The sequence below is a fragment of the Anolis sagrei genome, chromosome 5 (genome assembly GCF_037176765.1).
Source record: "Anolis sagrei isolate rAnoSag1 chromosome 5, rAnoSag1.mat, whole genome shotgun sequence".
Lineage (NCBI taxonomy): Eukaryota > Metazoa > Chordata > Lepidosauria > Squamata > Dactyloidae > Anolis > Anolis sagrei.
Genome location: NC_090025.1, coordinates 138,095,621 through 138,115,305, shown reverse-complemented (window position 1 = coordinate 138,115,305; position 19,685 = coordinate 138,095,621). Strand labels below are relative to the sequence as shown.

Genomic DNA, 19,685 nt, shown 5'->3' with positions numbered 1-19,685 from the left:
AGTCATACTTATTTCTTTAGGGAGGGAGTTTCAGAGATGGGGAATAATCACGAAGAAGGCCCCCTATCTCGTTCCCACCAACCATGCTTGTGATGGGTTGGGACTAAGATCAGGGCCTCCTCCACGGACTGTAGTGCCCAAGGTGGCCTATATAGGGAGATGTGATTTGACAAATAGCCTGAACCCAAACTATTTAAGGCTTTATAGGTAACGACCAGCACTTTGTATTTAGCTCAGAAGCAGGCTGGCAGCCAGTGGAGCTTCTGCAACATGGGAGTGGTTCTCTTCCTGTACAGAGCCCCAGTTAGTGACCTGTCTGCCGATCTCTGAATTAATTATAGCTTCCAAATGGTCTTCAAAGGCAGCCCCACATAGATAGTGTTGCAATAGTCCAGACAAGATTTGACTAAAACGTGGACTACCATAGCACAGCTGGCGCACAAGCTTTAACTTTGAGAAGGTGGTCCTGGCCATAGCCCACACTTGGGGTTCCAGGGTCAGTGGTGAGTCCAGGATCACCCCCATACTGCGAACTTGTGTCTTCAGCAGGAATGCGACCCCATCCAACACAGGCTGTAATCCCACATCCTGATCTGCCTTAAGTGATAAATATTGTAGTACAATTTCATGTCTGATCTGAAATAAGCCCTGTTGAACCACAACCTAGATAATGTTTGTAGGATTTCAGATTCGATTCATATAAGCGGTATTAATACTAGAGAGAGTTGCAAACTGCTGTGTTCTGTGATCTAAGCTAACATACTAATTTTGCTATGGGGTGGTGAGGAAGTTGAATTTGAAATGGTAAAGTAAATCTAGAGCAGTGGCTTCAAATTCAAATATATATATTATTGCTGGTTTAGGAGAATGTGGTGTTAAGGAAAATTAGTAAGACATGTTATTTTCTTCTGTGTTGATCTGGATCCAGTTATAACTTGTCTTTTTCAAGTAAAAGTATCCTTTATTATTTTTCTCTCTTGAATTCCAAGTATGAATACATATAAAATGCATGAAGTGGTAATATAACCTTTTCTGATGTGTTGCAACATTGTAGAAAAATAGAAGAAAGGATAACATTGTTTGAATATATTTTAAGTTGTAGAGAATTGTGTGCAATTTATATTAATCAAAAATAGTTCTTATATTTTAAATACATGGGATTGCTGCTTTAAAAGTGTCTTAGAACTTTACTGCAAAATATCTATACTCTGGTATTATTCTGGCCTTTCAGAAGTTAATATGTGATGATACTTATCTGATTTATTATATCAGTGTAAGCATTGATGATAATATTTTGCAGGTTGAGTTTCTTAAGCAAAAATGAAGAATAAAAACCAGTGTCTGCAGAATGGTGAAGATGAGAAACATGAAGGCAACGAAGGTACCTAATATGAATAATAAAGCATGAAGTAGAGCTAATAAAACTATGTAGATCCAAATGTGAAGAAGTATACTCCATTTGAGAAAGGAATTATCCTTTGAGACATCTGGTTTTAGCAGGATGATCACATATACCCCTGTTTGCCCTCTGTAGGATAATTTTCATTTCAGAGCTATTGAAACATCCTTGGTATTGTAGGGTGTTATTCTTGTTTAGGTCACAAACGATGACTTAAGATTAGTCCATATTTTTAAATCTTGAGATACTTGTTTGTTGGGGTTTTTTGGAGGGGGTTCTTTTTATTTCTGATTTCTGTATAACTCCTAGCTAAAACGTATTATTTTGCTTCAATTATTTAAGGAAGTTATTATGTAGTCATGTTAGCATTATTTCTGGTACGCAAAATGATCTAGAATTGTAGAGTTCAAATGATGGTGTGAAGGGATGTTTCTGAAATGTCCGGAAAGAGGTACAATGTCATCTTATGGTAACACTAAATCAATTGAACTTAGATTCCATTGATTTAGTAGATCTGCTCAAGTTGAGACTTAAGAATTAGTTTGAGACTGAATTTTTTGTTTTAATAATTGCACTATTATTCTAATAGTGGTAGTGATAGTGACAATCGTGAGGGTGATAATAATGACAAGCTATTTGGAATAGTAAAATACTATTAAATAAAATCACGTCTTATAATGGATAAAATAAATAAAATAAAAATTAACTGATTCAAGATAGCGTCAAAATAATTGTGGATCTCATTGAAATGTATGTAGCAATGGTTATTGCCCCAATAGCTTTTTGAACAAGGATTCATTAACTTAATTGTGAATATGTGTGTTTTTAGCTACTATCAGTTGTAAGTCAAAATAGGTTTCATCTGACTGCCAGATTCGGAAACCATACCAATTGCCTTGTTTATGTTTCAGAATCTTGGCGGGTGTTTTCTATCTTTCGGTGACCTTTTTATTTTGTATGTCAACATAGCCTTGAAATGTCATTGCATTTAAGGCCCTCGTTTTTTGTCTTCTGTGGCACTTAATGGACCTTAACTAAAAAGTGGAATTACAAACTATATACTGAATGAGGTATCTTAGAATCCCAGCCTGTTATACAAAATTCGGGATTTTCTTTTTAGATTGGAAATTTGGAACAAAACTGTCAAATGTCATAAGTGGAGGTTTGCTGCTTCAACTTTACATGGTTTCTACAATTTACAACAGGTAAAGAGAATGAAGAGGATTGTTCCTGTTCTTCAAGCACTTTACCTGATGAAGGTGACAGGTGCCCCATCTGTCTAAATTGTCTGACAGAGCAGGAAGTTGGTTTTCCAGAAAATTGCAGTCACATTTTTTGTCTGGCCTGCATCCTTAAATGGGCAGAAGTAAGTCCAGCTGTTTTTCTGCAATATCTTAATAATTACTATGGTTTGTGTTTCCTATTGATGATGACATACAAAGAGTGATATAGAGAGGGCTTACACAACTCTGCAACATTTAGACTATTTTTTTCTTAATACCCTATCAAATCCCTTTTACAAATGGAGAAGAATTTCAAAAGCAGTTCGCAACATGATTAGTTTTAATGTTTAGATGTTTTTAATTCTGTGGTTTTAAAGCATATGTTTATTTATTTTTATATCTGTTTTATGCGGCATTGAATTTTTGCCTACTGTAATCTGCTCTGAGTCCCCTTTGGGGTGAGAAGGGCAGAGTATAAATATAGTAAATGAATAAAATAAAAAAGGCAGAGTGCGGAAAATGCTTTGAAAAAAATATTTAGCTATGCATCTCTCCCACTGGACATACCCCCAAACAATTCCTTTTTATCCTAGCCTCAGTGTAAATATTTCAGATTTTATCAAAGCTGTCACAGCACAATTTTGGATACGTGGTAGAATGTGACTCCCTCCCATCCCCATTGAAGGTCGCTTTTGCCCATTATTGTTGCTCCACTATTTGATTATTATCAATGCTGCCATTTCTGCTTCTGTATTTTTAAAAATGAGGCACTACATTACCTTTGTTCTTGATTCCCTGCTTCTGCTTTCTGAGGAAATCTGATACACAATGGCACTGTCTGCAACTTTGGAACATTACATTTCATTAGTGTACCTGCAGTGGAGGACTTACAAAAATACCATGTGTACTCAAATATATGTTGATCTCATATATATAAGTTGAGAGAATATTTGGAGGCCAAAACTCTGAATTTTGATATGACCCATAGATAAGTGGAGAGTCATTCTGCAGAAAAGAGAAAGTGCTAGCAGTGGTTCAGGTGGTCAAATGTCATTGGCCACCGCCATCATTTCCCTGCCAATACCTTAAAAAAAGCCAGAAGTGGCACATCGTGAAGCATATATAAAGACGTAGTGCTTTTTTTAGGTTCTCCCAGGATGGCTTAAGCTCTTGCCTTCCACCACTACTTCAAAAAAAGGGGTCATTCCCTTTTTTATAAGAGTTAAGATACAGTACTCTGACTCGTGGATAAATCAACCCAGGTTTTCTAGACTTATATACATGAGTATGTAGGTAATTATTGCCTATATGCTCATGTATAGGTTGGGTTATAAAGTAATTGTAGGTTGTGTTACAGTTCTAGAAAATTTCATGGACACATGTTGTCCAAAGAGAAATGATATCTCAAGAGGTGCTTATATAGCGTCTTGCATCTCTGGTATGAATATTAGGTTGGATAGGTATGACTTTGGTTCCCTTGGCTCCTGTAAGTTGATCCCATTTCTTTCTTGTCATCTTCTGATCAACAATTAATAGTTGTCTCTGTTCATTGTATCAAAGTATGGAAAGATTGTTATTCTGATTTTCTATTATCATGTGACTATCTTCAGTCCTTTTCTTTTAATGGTGCATATGAATGGGCCCCAAGGATAGAAAACAATGCATTAAAATATCCCCCAGGCGTGACAGCAGCTGCTTCAACCATAAATATCTGCAGGTTGTTATTGGTGAGAGTAGACTGTCTAGATGCAATGTGATTGAGCCTAGGAAGAAAGAAACAATCTGTGGTGTGGTGGAGAGATACTGTTAAAGGACTGTGCATTAATATATACTGTCAGGCTGTTACACCACCCTTAATAACTTAATAACTATATCTTGTGAAAATGAAAGTGCTGTAGGAGAAATGAGTTACTGTTGTTCTGGTCCATAGATCAGAATGTTCAAATTTATACAGTTTTCTCTTCCAGAAGTGTTTCCATTCAATTATTTCTTTTATTTGCAGTAAGGACTGTCAAGAAATTCAAGCATTGTTTTATTTATCTTTCTGGGGTCTATTGGTTTGAAATTTATATGTGTACAATTTATTGCTGGGAAGAAAGGTGATATTTAATGTTTCCAATTCACCTCAAAAATTAAAATATGTACAGTGGGCCTTCGGGATCTGTGGGAATTTGGTTCCAGGAACTGCCACAGATTATTGCACCCCATATTATCAAATGGCAGCAACAAGCACGTGGATGTCTTAATGAAAAATCCGTGTTGTGTGGAAATTGCAGACCTGGAGCATCTGTGCATCTGAATAGTCCATTGTACCATTTATTCACAGCCCAGCGTTTTTAAGTTTTGTGAAGCTGATTAATTGGTTCATTCTTTATTGATTTACTGAGTTAAGCAATAATCATTTGGATTTCTAATTTATCTCCCAGTTTCAGATCCCAGAGAAATGTGCAAGAGGCTTATTTGAACTTTGTGATCCATAAAATAAGTTGATGATATTATAATTAAAAGCACAGATTATAATATTTCTTATGAGATAAAGGCTAAACATAATCTTCTTTCAGACTAGGCCTTCATGTCCTGTTGACCGCAAACAGTTCAAAGCTGTATATAAACTAAATGCTTTGAAAGACTGTATAAAGGTAAGTTTAATGGTGCTTTTTTCATTTTTATTGAATTTGTATTGCCTCTTATGGTATCAATGTTCAGCTATGGAAAGAGGTTTACCTTTACAAATAATGTAAGCTAATGTCTTGCCCCTTTTGTCTTGTTCGCCTAGTATCTTGTCCACAAATATTTGTTGAAAAGCATATTTGTCATGAACAGCTAATCATACTGGTTCATATATTGAGTGATCTTGATCTTGAAAACAATATACAACCAACAAGAAGCAATGATAACTAAAGTGATAAAAAACCAGTGGACCAAATCAGTGGTTTGAAATAAAGATTTTCTCAATTTGATGTATCTTAGATGTTTTGAAATTTTTTTCATCAGCCCTAACAATCTTTGTGAGTTGTTGACATAATGGGACCTAGAATACAAAACCACAGCAGATGTCAGGCTAGTGAGGCCAAGACTAAATTTGATATATCATGTTGATGCATTATTTAAAAGGATAAAGAATATATATGTAATACAGAAATAGAAATGTAAAGGACCCAAATTTTGCCAAAACTGCAGTACAAGGTATATCGTTTGGTTAAAGATCCACTTACTGTGAGTCAGATCCACTTACGAGTTCTGTTGGATGCATACAGCTGTCTTGCAAGTGGATGGCAAGATGGAGTGTTAGATACAAATGGGTAGCAGCTGAGCAAATTCTTCTTGTTTCTCCATCATTTATCTTTATTTATCTGAACTGTAACATGATATACTAAGAAAGCATTAAGCGCTCAGTAGTAAATAAAGTGCTATTTTCATTTGGTAAATAGATCCTTCATCAATTGTATAGTGTCCTTTAACTGAAGTTGCTCAAAAGAAAAATCAAAGCTTAAATCCCTTTCAGAGAACAACAAGCTTGCTTTCTTAAGCTTTTGTGTTTTGCTTTGGCTGTTTGTTTTGGCATCAAATTCCTTTAGAATAACATGCTATTAATCTGCACTGGTATTTGTGTATCATGTATTAGAACATGTTGCAAGTTCAATTACTCTTCTGATCTAGACTGTCAATGCTTTGGAAACTTTAGTACTAATAAAAATATTTCTTGCAGGTTCAGATAAAGCAGCAAGTAAGCAAAAAAGATGACCTACTTTGCTGTAAAGAGGGCAAGTATTGCCCAATGAAAAACTGCACCAGGTTAGCAACATGTTTATAATGTACTAAAGAATTGACTTGCAAATCTGATTAAAAAAAATAAGCCAGTTTTTGTACCTTGGACTGAAGGACAAAATATTTTCTTTTGCCAGTATTACACATGCATTTTGTTAACATGTGTCTAGTATATAGCTTAACATTTTATAGGAAGAATATGTATAATGTTACCTGTCTGAGGATTCAGAAGCCTTTGGGTGATGAAAACTGCTGTGAGAACTCTGGAGAGCAAAGTTGCTTTATTTATTTTAAAAAGAAGGAACAATCATTGGGCAGTATAGAATGAACGAATTGCTTAATAGTGCACATATAAAATTATTTTAGTCTAACTGGCTTCTCTTTCCAGAAAACAAGAAAATGCAGAGAAAAGAACTTTATCAGCAGTCTCCGGTAAAGCCTTGAACCAAAAACACAGTAAGCTTACAATTTATGTTACTCTCTTTGTTTCCCTTTGAAATGCTTCAAATATTCATTGTTAATGGTGTGGATTTATCCAGCCTTTGCAGAACTATCAAATTTTGAGTTGATTTCTACAAAGCAAGAAATTTTGAAGCCTTTGTTGCTGGCAACTATAAATCAATATATAAATGTGATTAATGGAAACACGCAGGAGTTCTGATGCTTCCAGAGATGTGCCATGTATATGTTTACAGTATTGACCGATTGTCATTTCCCTCTAATGGTCAAGATGATGGGACCGCCCAGATGTGTACCTTTTTAGTATCAGTGGCAGTGTGTTTGCTGGGGAATACAAGTAGATAGGTGCTATTCTGGAACTATGGGTGTTTTTTTTTCAAGTTACAGGTATATATTCCTTTTTAGATGTTACGAGGAAATGCAAATAATTTGGAATGTACAGAACACATCTTAGTTGTGTAGCTGTATGAATTGCAGCCTGTGTTACCAGTTTATTAAGAGCAATGAAGAAAGAAATGTCATATATCCCCCAGTGGTTGAATTGCATATAGAGTTAACCTTCCACATTTGCAGGTTTGACTTTTGTAGATTTGATTTTTCACGCATTTGATTAAGATGGTTTCTTTAGGAATCTCCAGGTCCTCCAGTGTGACTCTGAGTTAATCTTCTGCTGGATTTTGACTATATAATTGCACTGAAGGGCCTGGAGCTTTCTAGAGATAAGGGTTTTAAAAAGTATTTTTTTAAAATTCATGGTTTGTCCACTTATGCAGGGGCCCCGTGCCCCTAACTATAGCAAATATGGAGAGCTCACTATATACTAATTAATTCCAAACTAAGTGTTTTTCTTCCAAAGGGTTTAGAATATTTTGAAGTACAGTGGTTCCTCGCTCCTTTGAGGTCCGCCTTTTGCAGACTCGCTGTTTCGCGGGTTTTTTTTTTAAAAAAAAAAGAATTTTGCCCTCCTTACCTTCCTCATCCTCCTCCTCTTTGCCACCTGGGGCCTCTTCCTACCGCTTGGGCCCCATGCGGCATCGCAAGAAGAGGCCCCAGGCAGCGAAGAGGAGAAGGATGAGTAAGGTAAGGAGGGCAAGGGGACGGATTTTCTTCCCCCCTTGCCTTCCTTACCTTCCTCATCCTCCTACACTTCGCCGCCTGGGGCCTCTTCCTGCTGCTTGGGCCCCATGCGGCGTCACAGGAAGGAACCTCAGGCAGCGAAGAGGAGGATGAAGAAGGCAAGGAGGGGGAAGGTGAGGGGGCGTCCCTACATCAGGGAATTTCACTTATTGTGGGTGGTTCAGGAACGTAACACCCGTGATAAGTGAGGGACCACTGTAGTTTGTTTCTAATGTATTTAAAACTGGTAACTAATTGCCTTAATGCTCAGAAACATTGCATTAAAGTTGTTTTTTGTTGTTTTTAATAAAGATTCTTCTAATGAGGGAGAAGCTAAGCATTCTGTGAAGAAAAATAAGGTTTGTTTGAATATTTCACATTTAGAAATAGTAATTCCCAGTAAACGCCTTTTAGAATTTTGCAGCCTTAATGTGTGTTTATGATTGTTTAAACATATTTCCCTTCATATACAATACTTGCAATACTCAATTTAAACTTGTCTATAGAAATATAAAGCTTTGCTTGAGATTTTGTTGCCAAACTTCTATAATTGATTCTCAGTTCTGGAGTATCCTAAAGAAGACCTTTTATAGTTAGATTGATCAGTTCTAATTGATACAGTACTAATCAAATGTAAAATCAATCCTGAAATTATTTTCAGCTAGGGATAGTTTACATTTTGCTCACAGTTCTTCAAGTGTGTTAAAGTCAATATTATATAGTGCTGTTTGTTTCTTTTAAAAAAATACACTTAGGTGCTAATCCTAATCATGCTTGTAAGCTTTATTGATGCCAGCATGTCTGAAAAAACATCTGTAGGATTGATATCTAAATGCTGTAAGCATAGTGTGTGTTGATGGGTTGCTATGGCTTAAAGAATTGAAAAGCTATCCAGTACAGCAATTTTCAAGTCAAACTTTCAACTAGTTTAAAGTATGGTGTTTAAGGAACACTAATGTATATACTTACGTATCTGTTGACTTTATAAGTCAAGAGCAGGTTTGGAACCAACATGGATTTTGATGTGGATACATGGGGGGGGGGGGGGTCATTCTGCAAAGAGAGGAAAATACCAATGCCACCTCAGAGCAACTCTTGCCATTTCCTCATCCAAGCATTCAAAAAGGCCAGAAGCAGCAGCACAGTGGAGATAGTAGAGCAGTTCAGTGATTCTTTATGCTCATGCCTTTTGAAATGGATTGTTCCTATATATATATATATATATATATATATATATATATATATATAAATAGATAAGCCCACCCAGGGATATTTTTGACCATTTTTTTTTACTAACACTCTTGGACTTATACATGAATATATAGGGTACAATGTATTACACTTTTTCTCCTAATAAGATACTTCAGTTCAGTTGCTTCTGTTATGCATGAGCCATCAGTTTAGAGCATTGGAAAAAATGATGATGTCAACGTTTCTGTAAAACCCTTATAATTATAAACGTAGTTGCACTAAAAGTAGGACCATTAATAATGAAGGGATTGGTGTGTCTTTTAAGTAGTGCAGTGAGCTGGAGGGATGCTCTTCCTTATTTTACTACAAAAAATCAATCAGGAGCCCTTTAATCAATGGTCAGCATTGAGTTGGTTTCTGGTAATTATAGATGTACATTTCCACCATTATTCTTTTACACAATTATTTTTGTGGTGCTAGCTTTTACAAATGATATAGTAAAACATGGCTCTTTGATCAAGCCTATGCAATAGACAAGTACACAATTTTGTGCATGGATTATTGGATCGTCCCAGGTTACGAGTATGAATAGTGTGGTTTAATAGTGATAATATTTGTTAGTTTTTTAAATGCTCTGATATATTTTCTAAATGTTTATTTTAATTTTATAATGTTTTAATGGCATCTAATTGCTGCCTATGTTGTAAAGCTGCCTGGAGTCCCCTCCAGGGTGGAGAAAGGCGGAGTAGAAATGGCGCAGATAAATGAATGAATAAATATTAATGCTGTGCATGTCTGTTCAGAGAAATCAGTCAGATTTACTTTTAGGTTGTTTGTTTTCTTGTTATGTGTCTAAAACTGGGTTAAACACCAGTTGTTAGAAAGTCTGTAAGAATATAGGAACAGTTTACAGCTATCCCACTATTGTGCATACTCCCATCTATTTTTAGGAATTTTCCCCATCATTTTAACTGGAAAACGAAGTGTAAAAAACATTTTGTGTAGAAAACATGCACTGTATCATTGAAAGTGGCCTTTTCCTGCCAGCTTTCTTAGTTTGCAGATCTAATGGTGAAAACAAGCCCAAGAGAAGTGTTGCATGAAAGTAAAAGTCTCAGTACAGAGTTTTATGTGGCTTCTGTGACGTGGATTTAAAGATTTCTTTACATATAATGTGATTTCTCTTTTGCTTTGTGGATGTTAGATGTAAAGGTGGTTGCAGTGTTGTAAATTTATTCTTTCTCTTTTTATAGCCCAGAAGACAGACTTGCTTAAACAGATTAATCAGAGGTAGCTTCCATGATAGATTTTCTTCTAATAGTAGTTTCCCTGGAGAATCTCCTAACTATGAACATGAACGGTTAGTATTAATTTATTGTCTCACACAGTTGTAGATCGTACTGTTATAAATTCTGTAGTGGCTTTCTGGGAAAATGGTACTCTAGATTTGCTGTCTATTCTTTCAGGAAATCATGTGTCATGTAGTATACCAACAAAAGGGGAGTTTTCTCCAAATATATTCTTCAGAAATACTCTAGAGCAAGTGTGAAATTATGCTAGGGCTGCTGGAAGTTTAGTCCAACAATATCTGGAAAGCTGCATGAGTTCCATCGTACTCGTGTATATTTCTATGACTTTAGAAGGCAATGCAGTATTTAGATAGCTTTGTAACAGACCCAATCTGTTACTTTACAATACATACGTTCAGCTTATTTTTTGTGCTATAATATAGCAGCTTATTCATGCTTGGTCTGAGATACGGGGATTGTTTTGTTCAAATTTCACCTGTGGCATAAATACATTCAGTAGCAAGCAAATCATTGTGTAAGATACATGTTTGTGTTACAAGAATGAGCCTCAGGGTAATGGGTTGGAAGCTCCTATGTAACTGGACCTTGCCTATTTGTTTGCATGTGAACAAGTTGATACATTGCAAGAGAAAATACATTGGACATACTGAAATATTGAGGCTAAACTCCTCAAATTTGGCGTTCCTCGCACACCCTATTAGATCATGTAATCTTCCAACTTAACATACAGACACGTTGTTATGCTTTGGAAGTCATTTTTCCTATCTTCCAAAATTATGATTAGGGGCTGCTTTAAGTTGTGAAAAAAAGTGTGATGGGGTCTCCTTCTCTGGAGGTTTGTAAGCAGAGACTGAATGATCATCTGTTGAGGGTGCTTTGATTGTGTGTTCTTGCATAGTGGGGGTTGGACTGGATGGCCCTTGAAGTCTCCCCAAACTCTTATGATTCTGCTTCTTAGCTGAAAGCAGACCAAACTCTTATGTGTCAGCCATGGCAGTGTTGCTCCCCCATGACCATTAGATCATGCAATGATCTTTTTTTCTAAATCAGTGGTTCTCAACCTGTGGGTCCCCAGATGTTTTAGCCTACAACCCCCCCCCCCCCCCCCCCCCCCCAGAAATCACAGCCAGTTTACAAGCTGTTAGGATTTCTGGGAGTTCAAGGCCAAAACATCTAGGGACCCACAGATTGAGAATCGCTGTTCTAAATGAATCTTTAGTAAAAGATTTGTGGAATAATGGGACATATAAATAGTTTTTGATAGAATTCAAGATTTTTTTCAGCCAGAAGTTTACAACCTTAAACATTTTAAACAGATCCTAGTTGTGGTGAAGAAGAAGTGGAACCATAAGGCTTGCTGTAGGTCATTCTTGTAACACTGAATTATAATTCAACATTAGAATAGAGTCGGTACACACACTTTTGTGCATTGATTGCTTGAGGGTAATACTGGCTCATCTTCGAGTTTTGTTGGCTATTACTGAGAATGTAATTTAAAATGCTCTTAATGGTGTTTTGTCTTCTAAGTGTGTCCTAGTGAGTTTTTTAAAGTATGTGCATCAAGTTAAAGTCTTAAAATATTTTCCTAATGTATATTATAATATATCTATTAAACTTACATTTCAGTATAGAGATCAGCAAAATTGATACAGTTATTGGGCACAAGAGAAGAGAACTGGACCTGTCATGTTCCGTGCTAGCTAGACTGGCAAGGTAAAACAACTGAATAACAACCTTATAGAACCTTCTGAAATGAAGAAAAGTATAATCTAATCACAATATGTAAAAACAAGAAGTGTAAGAATGTCATATTAATCTTTCCTACAATTCTTTATGATTCCTGGATAACTTCAGTTCACATGTGCTTATAAAAAAAGAAAACAGTAGGATGTATTTTGCTGTACGTTAGCATATATTTTTGGTCATGTTTGCATTTCTTAGCGAACTTGAGGGTTCAAACATCCTTTCTAAAATGCTGCTGGACAATAGTTTCCATCACTGTTAACCAATATAACCAATGGTGAAGAATAAATGGTGTCCAACATGTGGAAGGTTGCATAAATCCCACCTTTGTAGTAAACTAAACATCAGTGAGAAGGAAAGAATTGTATCAAATGTTGGGCTAGTATGTTTCCCCCTTCTCATTTCATCTTCCTGCTCGGCAAGGAAGAGATGTTTGGAAGGTTTTGATTTTAGTTAAATGTGTGGGATTTTGAATTTAGGGCAGCAAACTTTGGTTAGACTAACTGAAGTTCAAACAACTCAAGTTTGAATTCTGGTTTCTGGACTTGGATGTTTTGAAACTAATTGTAGTTATTGGTAACCAGAATTCCAAGCCCAGATCACCTGGCAATAGGACAGGCATGGGCAAACTTTTTTTCCCTGGGGCCACATTGTGGGCCTGGTTGTGAGAGCCGGGTTGGGAGAGAGGGTGGGACAGGCCTGGGAGGGGGCGGGGCAGGGCCCGGGCCATCCACAGGTTGTCCTCTTGGCATAAAGATGGAGCTACTTGCCCCATCTTTATGCTGGGAGGGAAACGAGACATGTGGTGACTGCCTTGATCCTCCTCCCCGATCCTCCTTCCCTGATCTTTGGACTCTCCTCTCGGCAACATACCGGGAGCAGGGCAAGACACACGATGGTTGAGAGTACTACTGAAAGCTCTCAGTTGCTGCATGCCTTCCTTCCCTGTCCTTTCTGCACAAGGATGTGGTGGGCCGCCGCATCCTTTTGCCGAGAGGACAGGGAAAATGAGGGTCTGAGATAAGTGTCCAGGGGGCCACATCCGGTTCCCGGGCCTTAGTTTCCCATGCCTGCAATAGTAGATAAAACAAATGCTTCTTAGACTGCTCCCTTGTCAGACATAATGAACGGCATATGTGCATTTGACTTGTGGTTATCATAATATCTAATATTGTTGAAAGGGTCTAGTGGTGCAGTGGGTTAAACTGCTGAGCTGCTGAACTTGCTGACCAAAAGATCGGGGAGTGGGGTGAGCTCCCGCTGTTAGGTTCAGCTTCTGCCAACCTAGCATTTCAAAAACATGTAAATGTGAGAAGATCAATAGGTACCAGTTCTGTGGGAAGGCACATGACTGTATGGGGGTGTCTACAGACTGCGCCGGCTCTTTGGCCTAGAAATGGAGATGAGCACCACGCCCAGAGTCGAACTCGACTAGACTTAATTTCAGGAGAAACCTTTACTTTACCTATAGTGATTACTTTGCAAAATATTGAGGGGAGTCATTATTATAGGAAAAAAGGATGGTGAGGCAAAAGCAAGTGATTTTTGTCTTTTGCATTAAGAAAAATACATCCTCTAATCTGCTGCAGAGCTTTTTGAGAGATGCCGAAGTCCTCTGAAGCAAGACTAATTTGCCCAAGAGAACAAAACATTACATGCTTTAAACCAGTTTCTGATGCAAACTCAAAGCTCTTACTAAATGAATATAATGTTTTTATGTAGGGCACATACGGCATACTTTTTCTTTATAGAGCTCTTCATATAATTCTTTTTTTATGTGGGTTGAATTTCACAGAATTCCTTCCTTATGCTGTGATGGAGAAATGGTAGCCTGTCTTCTGGTTTCCACTGTCATTGTGGGAACTGGCTTTTCAATAAGTACCACGCCTCTGGAAAACTTTGGTAAATTTTTTTTGTAAGTTTTGTTTATAGATTATATAAAGCAATGTTTCATGACCAAATACTCATTCTTTTTCCAATAAAAGTGAAAAATCACACAGTCCAACAAACAAAATTCTCAGTGTCTGAGTTTTTAGGCCTGTTCCTGGGGTTTTAGGGGACAGTGATTTCAAAAATTGTATTGGATAGGCCGCATCAACTCTAGTTTCTTAGATATAGTTGTCATGATGTTCTATGGGCGAGCAGATGGCATATGTTCTGTATCTCAAAAACTAGAGCTGGTAGGGGAAAGCTGGTACCATTTTTGGAATCAACAGATCAGACATACCTAGAAACAGGACTAAGATTTGAGGCACCAAAGTGTGTGCTGGCTCGTGGCTAATAGAGAAATTTATCAGACTAGCTTATTTCCTGTTGACAGATATATTATAATAATTAGCTTGGGCCTCATTGCTAAACACTTCAATCTGAAGTGTCTCTAAAGAGTGTGAAATGTATTTCAGCATGAAATTGATGGAATCTAAGATGAAAGGTGCAAGATTGGGAGTTGGAAAATGGTAGCTAAAATGTGTACCAGCACTGTTTTGTTCAACCACTGGATTGCCTGTTTTCTTGCAAAAATGGGTGATGTGTCTCTCTTGGAAGACTCCAATAGCAGTGGTTCACCTTTTAATTAAGTTGTAGTTCATCCCTAGTTTTTTTATTATTATTATTTTGTTCATTTTTGACAGTCTTATGTGTCTACTGGAGGTTCCTGGGGATAGAAATTGGTCCACTAATTCACTGACCTCCACATCTGGATGAGGATACAGATTAGTAAACGTCTGCTATTTTTTCATCTTGGTACAGGATATTAAAAATATTACATTTTGAGAGTAGTATCTCCATGCAGATAGACTAGGACTCAAGTGACCCTAAACTAATATTGTGAACATGCCTATCCTGTGTAAGCTTAGTATGGAGGCCGTCCAACTGCACAAGTCATTGCCTGCAGGCCAGGGAAACCTGTAAAGAAGTAGTTGTGAACTATGTGATAGGCATATTATGTAGTTACTGTGAGTAGAATTGTTTTCTTTGCCATTCACCAACACTGGCTGTGCCGCAGCCCTCACCCTAGATGTCTGCACATTGCCGTGAATTCTCTACAGTGTTCATTTGGGAACATGTGTTCACACATAGACATCTGCACAATCACTGTAGGCAGTCCTCTGATATGCAATAATTCAGAGAGGTGGTGGGCCCGTCCTCCAAGGTAATCATTCAATTCACATGTGAAGGGGGCTCGAGGTGTAGCAGTTAGTGAGAAACACCGAACTTTTGGTCTGCATTGATTTAATTACAAAAGAAATGTAAACCATATGTTAGCTAATACATACAGTATATTTGGGATCTAGTTTTGGTATGAAAGTATCTACACTCAGTGAATATATGAACAGTTTCTAAAACAGTATTTGTGTTCACCACAATGCAATACATTTCCTCTTCTTTTTTAATGTTAGGATCATCAGAAAGAGGCCATGTTGTTACATATGTCCAGGAAGGAGAGGAGAAAAAACAAACTTCTGGCACAGCTGGCACAAGAGGCTCAAGGAGGAAAGTTGCAGATACTACTCCTAGACGAAGATCTGCTCGAAATGTTAAAACGGAAACTTTGAATCCGCCTCAGAGTCCACCAAAATCAAGCAATTCTGGATGCGAAGCCAGTGGTGATGGTGACTCCTTTGTGAATGCTTCTGGTGAAGAGTCTGAGAAATTACCTCCAAAACGGAAGGCTAAAAGGGGAGTTAAACAGCAGGAACCTGTCGTGAAAAAGAAACTCAGAAGCTCTAGACGCTATGGGAAAACATCTAGTGATGAAGTAGAAGTTGAAGAATCTGATGAGACAAAGAGAACTCTGCTACTAGATAAAGATAGTTTACTGGAGAGTGCAAATAGCACCTCTGACTTAAGTCAGAAAAGTGATGCAGAAACCCAGTCTGCTAATGGCTTAGAAAACTCCAAAGACTGTGTAGAATATAAAGAAGAGCCCCCAAAAGACCCTGATGAAGGACGGGATGCCTTAGATATCGTAGACACTGATTCATGTTCTCAAGATCCTCCTTTACTCACTTTAGAGGGGGAAATTTCTTCCTATTCACAAGATCCTCCTATACTTACCTTAGAGGGAGACAGTGAAAACTGTAAAACAAAAGATGACACTGTATATGAAGATATTTCATGCTGTGCGAGTACTGTTGATCATGTAGACCAGCCTTTACCAAATGTTTCTAGTGACGAATTATGTGGTGACACTGTAACACTTACTCATCAGTCCAGCGAATTAGAGAGTCCTAAAAATGAATTGCCTATGCATGAACTGGAACCTGCAGTGCTGACAGGTTCCTGTTCACCCACTTCGGATAGTCCAGGGGATGATTCGTTAGAAAAATCAGTTTGTGTTCTAGTAGAAGGTGATATATCCACTGCTCCTGGAAATGATGTTCTAGGGGTACCAGAATCTATGGCAATAACAGACAAATCATTGTCTGACACTGGAAACAAATCCCCAGAGGAACAGGGTTCCATAGAGGTACCTGATGAACCACTTACTTGTTTTAGAAATGAATTGTTGAGGGAAACGGAACCTTTAGCAACAGAAGAGATGTTGGAGAGACCTGGGAGTGAAAGCCCAGAGAGGCCACTGTCTGCCCATTCTGAAAATACATTATCAGAAGGAAATGAATTTGAGATGGCAGTTGAGGAACCATTAGATAGCTCTACAAGTAAATTAAAAGAACCTCCAATGTCAGTAGAAAATGAAGATGCTAAAGCTGGAGAAGAAGAAGAAGAAGAAGCATCAGTAAATCGAGATTTAGACCATGAAAATCTACAGGGAACTGATATATTATTAAATATTTCTGTAGAGGAACAACATGAGCAATCTGTAGAAAATATTAATGAAGAATCTAGACCTGATTCATCACCCAGTGTGTGTACTGAAGAAATGAAACATTTTAGTGAAGACAACACTGAGATAGTAGCTATGGAATGTGACTCATTTAGCAGTGACCAGAATGACTCTCAGATAGACCAGCCATTGATGTGTGAGAGTCTACAGCAAGAGGCAAGCTCCTTGATTCATGACACTGAACACTTGGCATCATTTTCAGTACTTTCGGACAAGAAAGAAGAAACAGAAATCTCCACAGAAATTAAAAAAGAAAAAAAGCCTCGAATTAGAAGGTCAAGATTTCATTCTCCATCAACAACTTGGTCTCCCTCCAAAAGGGAGGGGAAAAGATCTCAGTCTCCCTCTCCCACTAGAGAAATAATATCTGAAAGCAGAATGTCTCGATCTCCCAAAAGAGGCAGTTGCAAAGAAGGGCAGCAGTCTCTATTGCAATCTCCAGTAGGAGATAGTGTTCTAGAAGAGGTGGGTTTGCTGCCTGGTTCTCCAAAAAGAGATTTGGCAGGTAGAGGATCTCCATCCACTTCTCCAAAAAGAGATCTAGTAGAAGAAAAGAGGTCACCACCAAGCTCTCCAAAAAGAGATGCTGTAAGAGAAGAGAGACGGTCTCCATCTGGTTCTCCAAAAAGAGATCCACGCAGAGAAGGAAGGAGGTCCTCTTGGATGCAAGCAAAGGACTCTTCTCCAAGGCACCAATGTAGATCTCAAAGTAGGGATAGAGAGAGTGATAAAGATGGGCTAAAAAAAGATCATGAAAGAGAGAGGAGTAGAAGGAGATGGTCGCAGTCACGTTCCCGATCCCGGTCTCGATCCCGATCCCGGACAAGAAGCAAAGGTCCATCATTCCCTAGAAATGAGAGGGACAGCTATTCACCTCCCAGATGGAAGGAACGGTGGGGAAATGATAACTGGAGAGGTCCCAGAGGAAATGATAGATATAAAAGAAATGAACAAGAGAAGCACGCTGAGAGTATGAAAAGAGAGAGGGACAACATTAACAAAGATGCTGACAAGCAGAGTTCTTCTGAACAGTATAGAAAAGATTATCCGGATTGGATTATGGAAAAGATAAATTCAGTTCCAGAAACAAGGAACAGAGAAACATTTAAAAATGAACCATGGGAAGAAAACAGACATAATAATTCAGGACCTCCATGGAATAGAAATTTTGGATCAGGTTGGAATTCAAACCGTGGCAGAGGTGCCCGTGGTAGGGGTGGTCGTGGTAGGGGTGGCTTTACGTATGGAGAACAGACTGAGAATCGCTGGCAAACAAGGAAGCCCCACTCAGGGAATGCCGATAATTCTGGAAATGAAAGTTCAAGATTCTCAGAGCACCAGTCATACAAGCGCAAACCAGAACAAGATTACTCCTTTGATACACCTGTCGATAGGTCTGGGTGGACATCTGCATCAAGCTGGGCTGTGAGAAAGACTTTACCAGCTGATGTACAGAATTATTATTCCAAAAGAGGAAGGAATCCTTCAAGCCCACAGTCGTCATGGACAAAACAAGAAGAAGTAACTTCTGAACAAGGTATGTACCCCCCCCCCCCCCCGGACACACACAAAACACACATTTGGGTTAAAGTAAGCTGAAATTTCCGTTTTTTCTACATTTGTTTTATAATTGACATTTTATGCAAAACCTTTTAAGACATTCACAGTAACTAATATATTCTTTTCTCCTGCATTGCTTCACATTCATTGCTTCACATTGACCAAATACAGCAGATTATGTTGTTATTTACACCACAGCGTATAATGAGTTTGTCTCAATCCCCAACTAGGCTGATTCTAACATATGTTGTCTGTGTTGTCTTAGCAAGGGTCATCTTATGTCCTTTTCAAACAAATTATTCCTAACAAAACTTAACAAATCCTAATATTAAATGCCCTAACTTTGAAGGGTTTTCTTACAACCTCTGCATCTCATGAAATAAATTTAAGTTTTATCCTTTTAAGAAGGGCTAGCTTTGCATGGAAATAGATTTCAATCCTGTCAAGCTATTTCCCCAGTGATACTCAATGAAGAGGCACAAAGCTTCAGATTTCTCAGTGTAGGGTTCTGCTCTGGGTCCAAATGAAATCAAGAAGCCCCTGAAGTGGTTGGAACTTAATTAGTCTGCTTTCAGGACCACTAGTGTGGGTATGAACCAGGTCTTGTGGTTTCTGCATACTCCTAGGTTAAAATTTAATGCAACTGACTCAAATAAATGAGTCATGTTATTGGCATCTAATGGTTGCCGGTTGTAAACCATCCTGAGTCTCCCTCCGGGGGGTGAGGGCAGAAGGACAGGATATAAATATCTGAAATAAATAATAAATAAATATACATATTTGGATGGGAGGGGACACAGTAATGTAAAAGAAAACGACTGGTATTTTTGTGAAGATAGTGAGCCCTGCTAATAACTGTTTAGAAGTTTAACTCATGGATTGGGGCCTATAATCTCAGGAGCAGTATTCTTCTCAGAAAGGACATAACTAATACTTGGTCACAAATTTTGACCAATCACCTTAGCCCTCCTACAAACTGTGTGACAAGGAGATTAGCTAATTGTCTTCATTCCATTAGCAAGAAATTCCCATGGATCTGTAGCCCTTCCATTCAAGGAAGCTTTTCTTGC

The 19,685-nt window shown here is 38.0% G+C and overlaps 1 protein-coding gene across 3 annotated transcripts in view; it reads left to right on the top strand.

Annotated features, from left to right (window-relative positions):
- Nucleotides 1-19,685, top strand: part of SCAF11 (SR-related CTD associated factor 11) — a 40,508-nt gene that overhangs the window by 8,763 nt on the left and 12,060 nt on the right. For 2 of the 3 annotated variants that reach the window (XM_060777556.2, XM_060777555.2), the window contains exons 2-11: nucleotides 1,301-1,381; nucleotides 2,605-2,765; nucleotides 5,184-5,261; nucleotides 6,332-6,417; nucleotides 6,779-6,846; nucleotides 8,278-8,324; nucleotides 10,410-10,516; nucleotides 12,093-12,179; nucleotides 14,005-14,111; nucleotides 15,608-18,592. In XM_060777556.2, the coding sequence (XP_060633539.2) occupies nucleotides 1,321-1,381; nucleotides 2,605-2,765; nucleotides 5,184-5,261; nucleotides 6,332-6,417; nucleotides 6,779-6,846; nucleotides 8,278-8,324; nucleotides 10,410-10,516; nucleotides 12,093-12,179; nucleotides 14,005-14,111; nucleotides 15,608-18,592 (3,787 nt within the window). In that variant the 5' untranslated portion in view covers nucleotides 1,301-1,320. The remainder of the gene's footprint in view (nucleotides 1-1,300; nucleotides 1,382-2,604; nucleotides 2,766-5,183; nucleotides 5,262-6,331; nucleotides 6,418-6,778; nucleotides 6,847-8,277; nucleotides 8,325-10,409; nucleotides 10,517-12,092; nucleotides 12,180-14,004; nucleotides 14,112-15,607; nucleotides 18,593-19,685) is intronic. The other variant, XM_067469086.1, reaches the window with a different exon arrangement.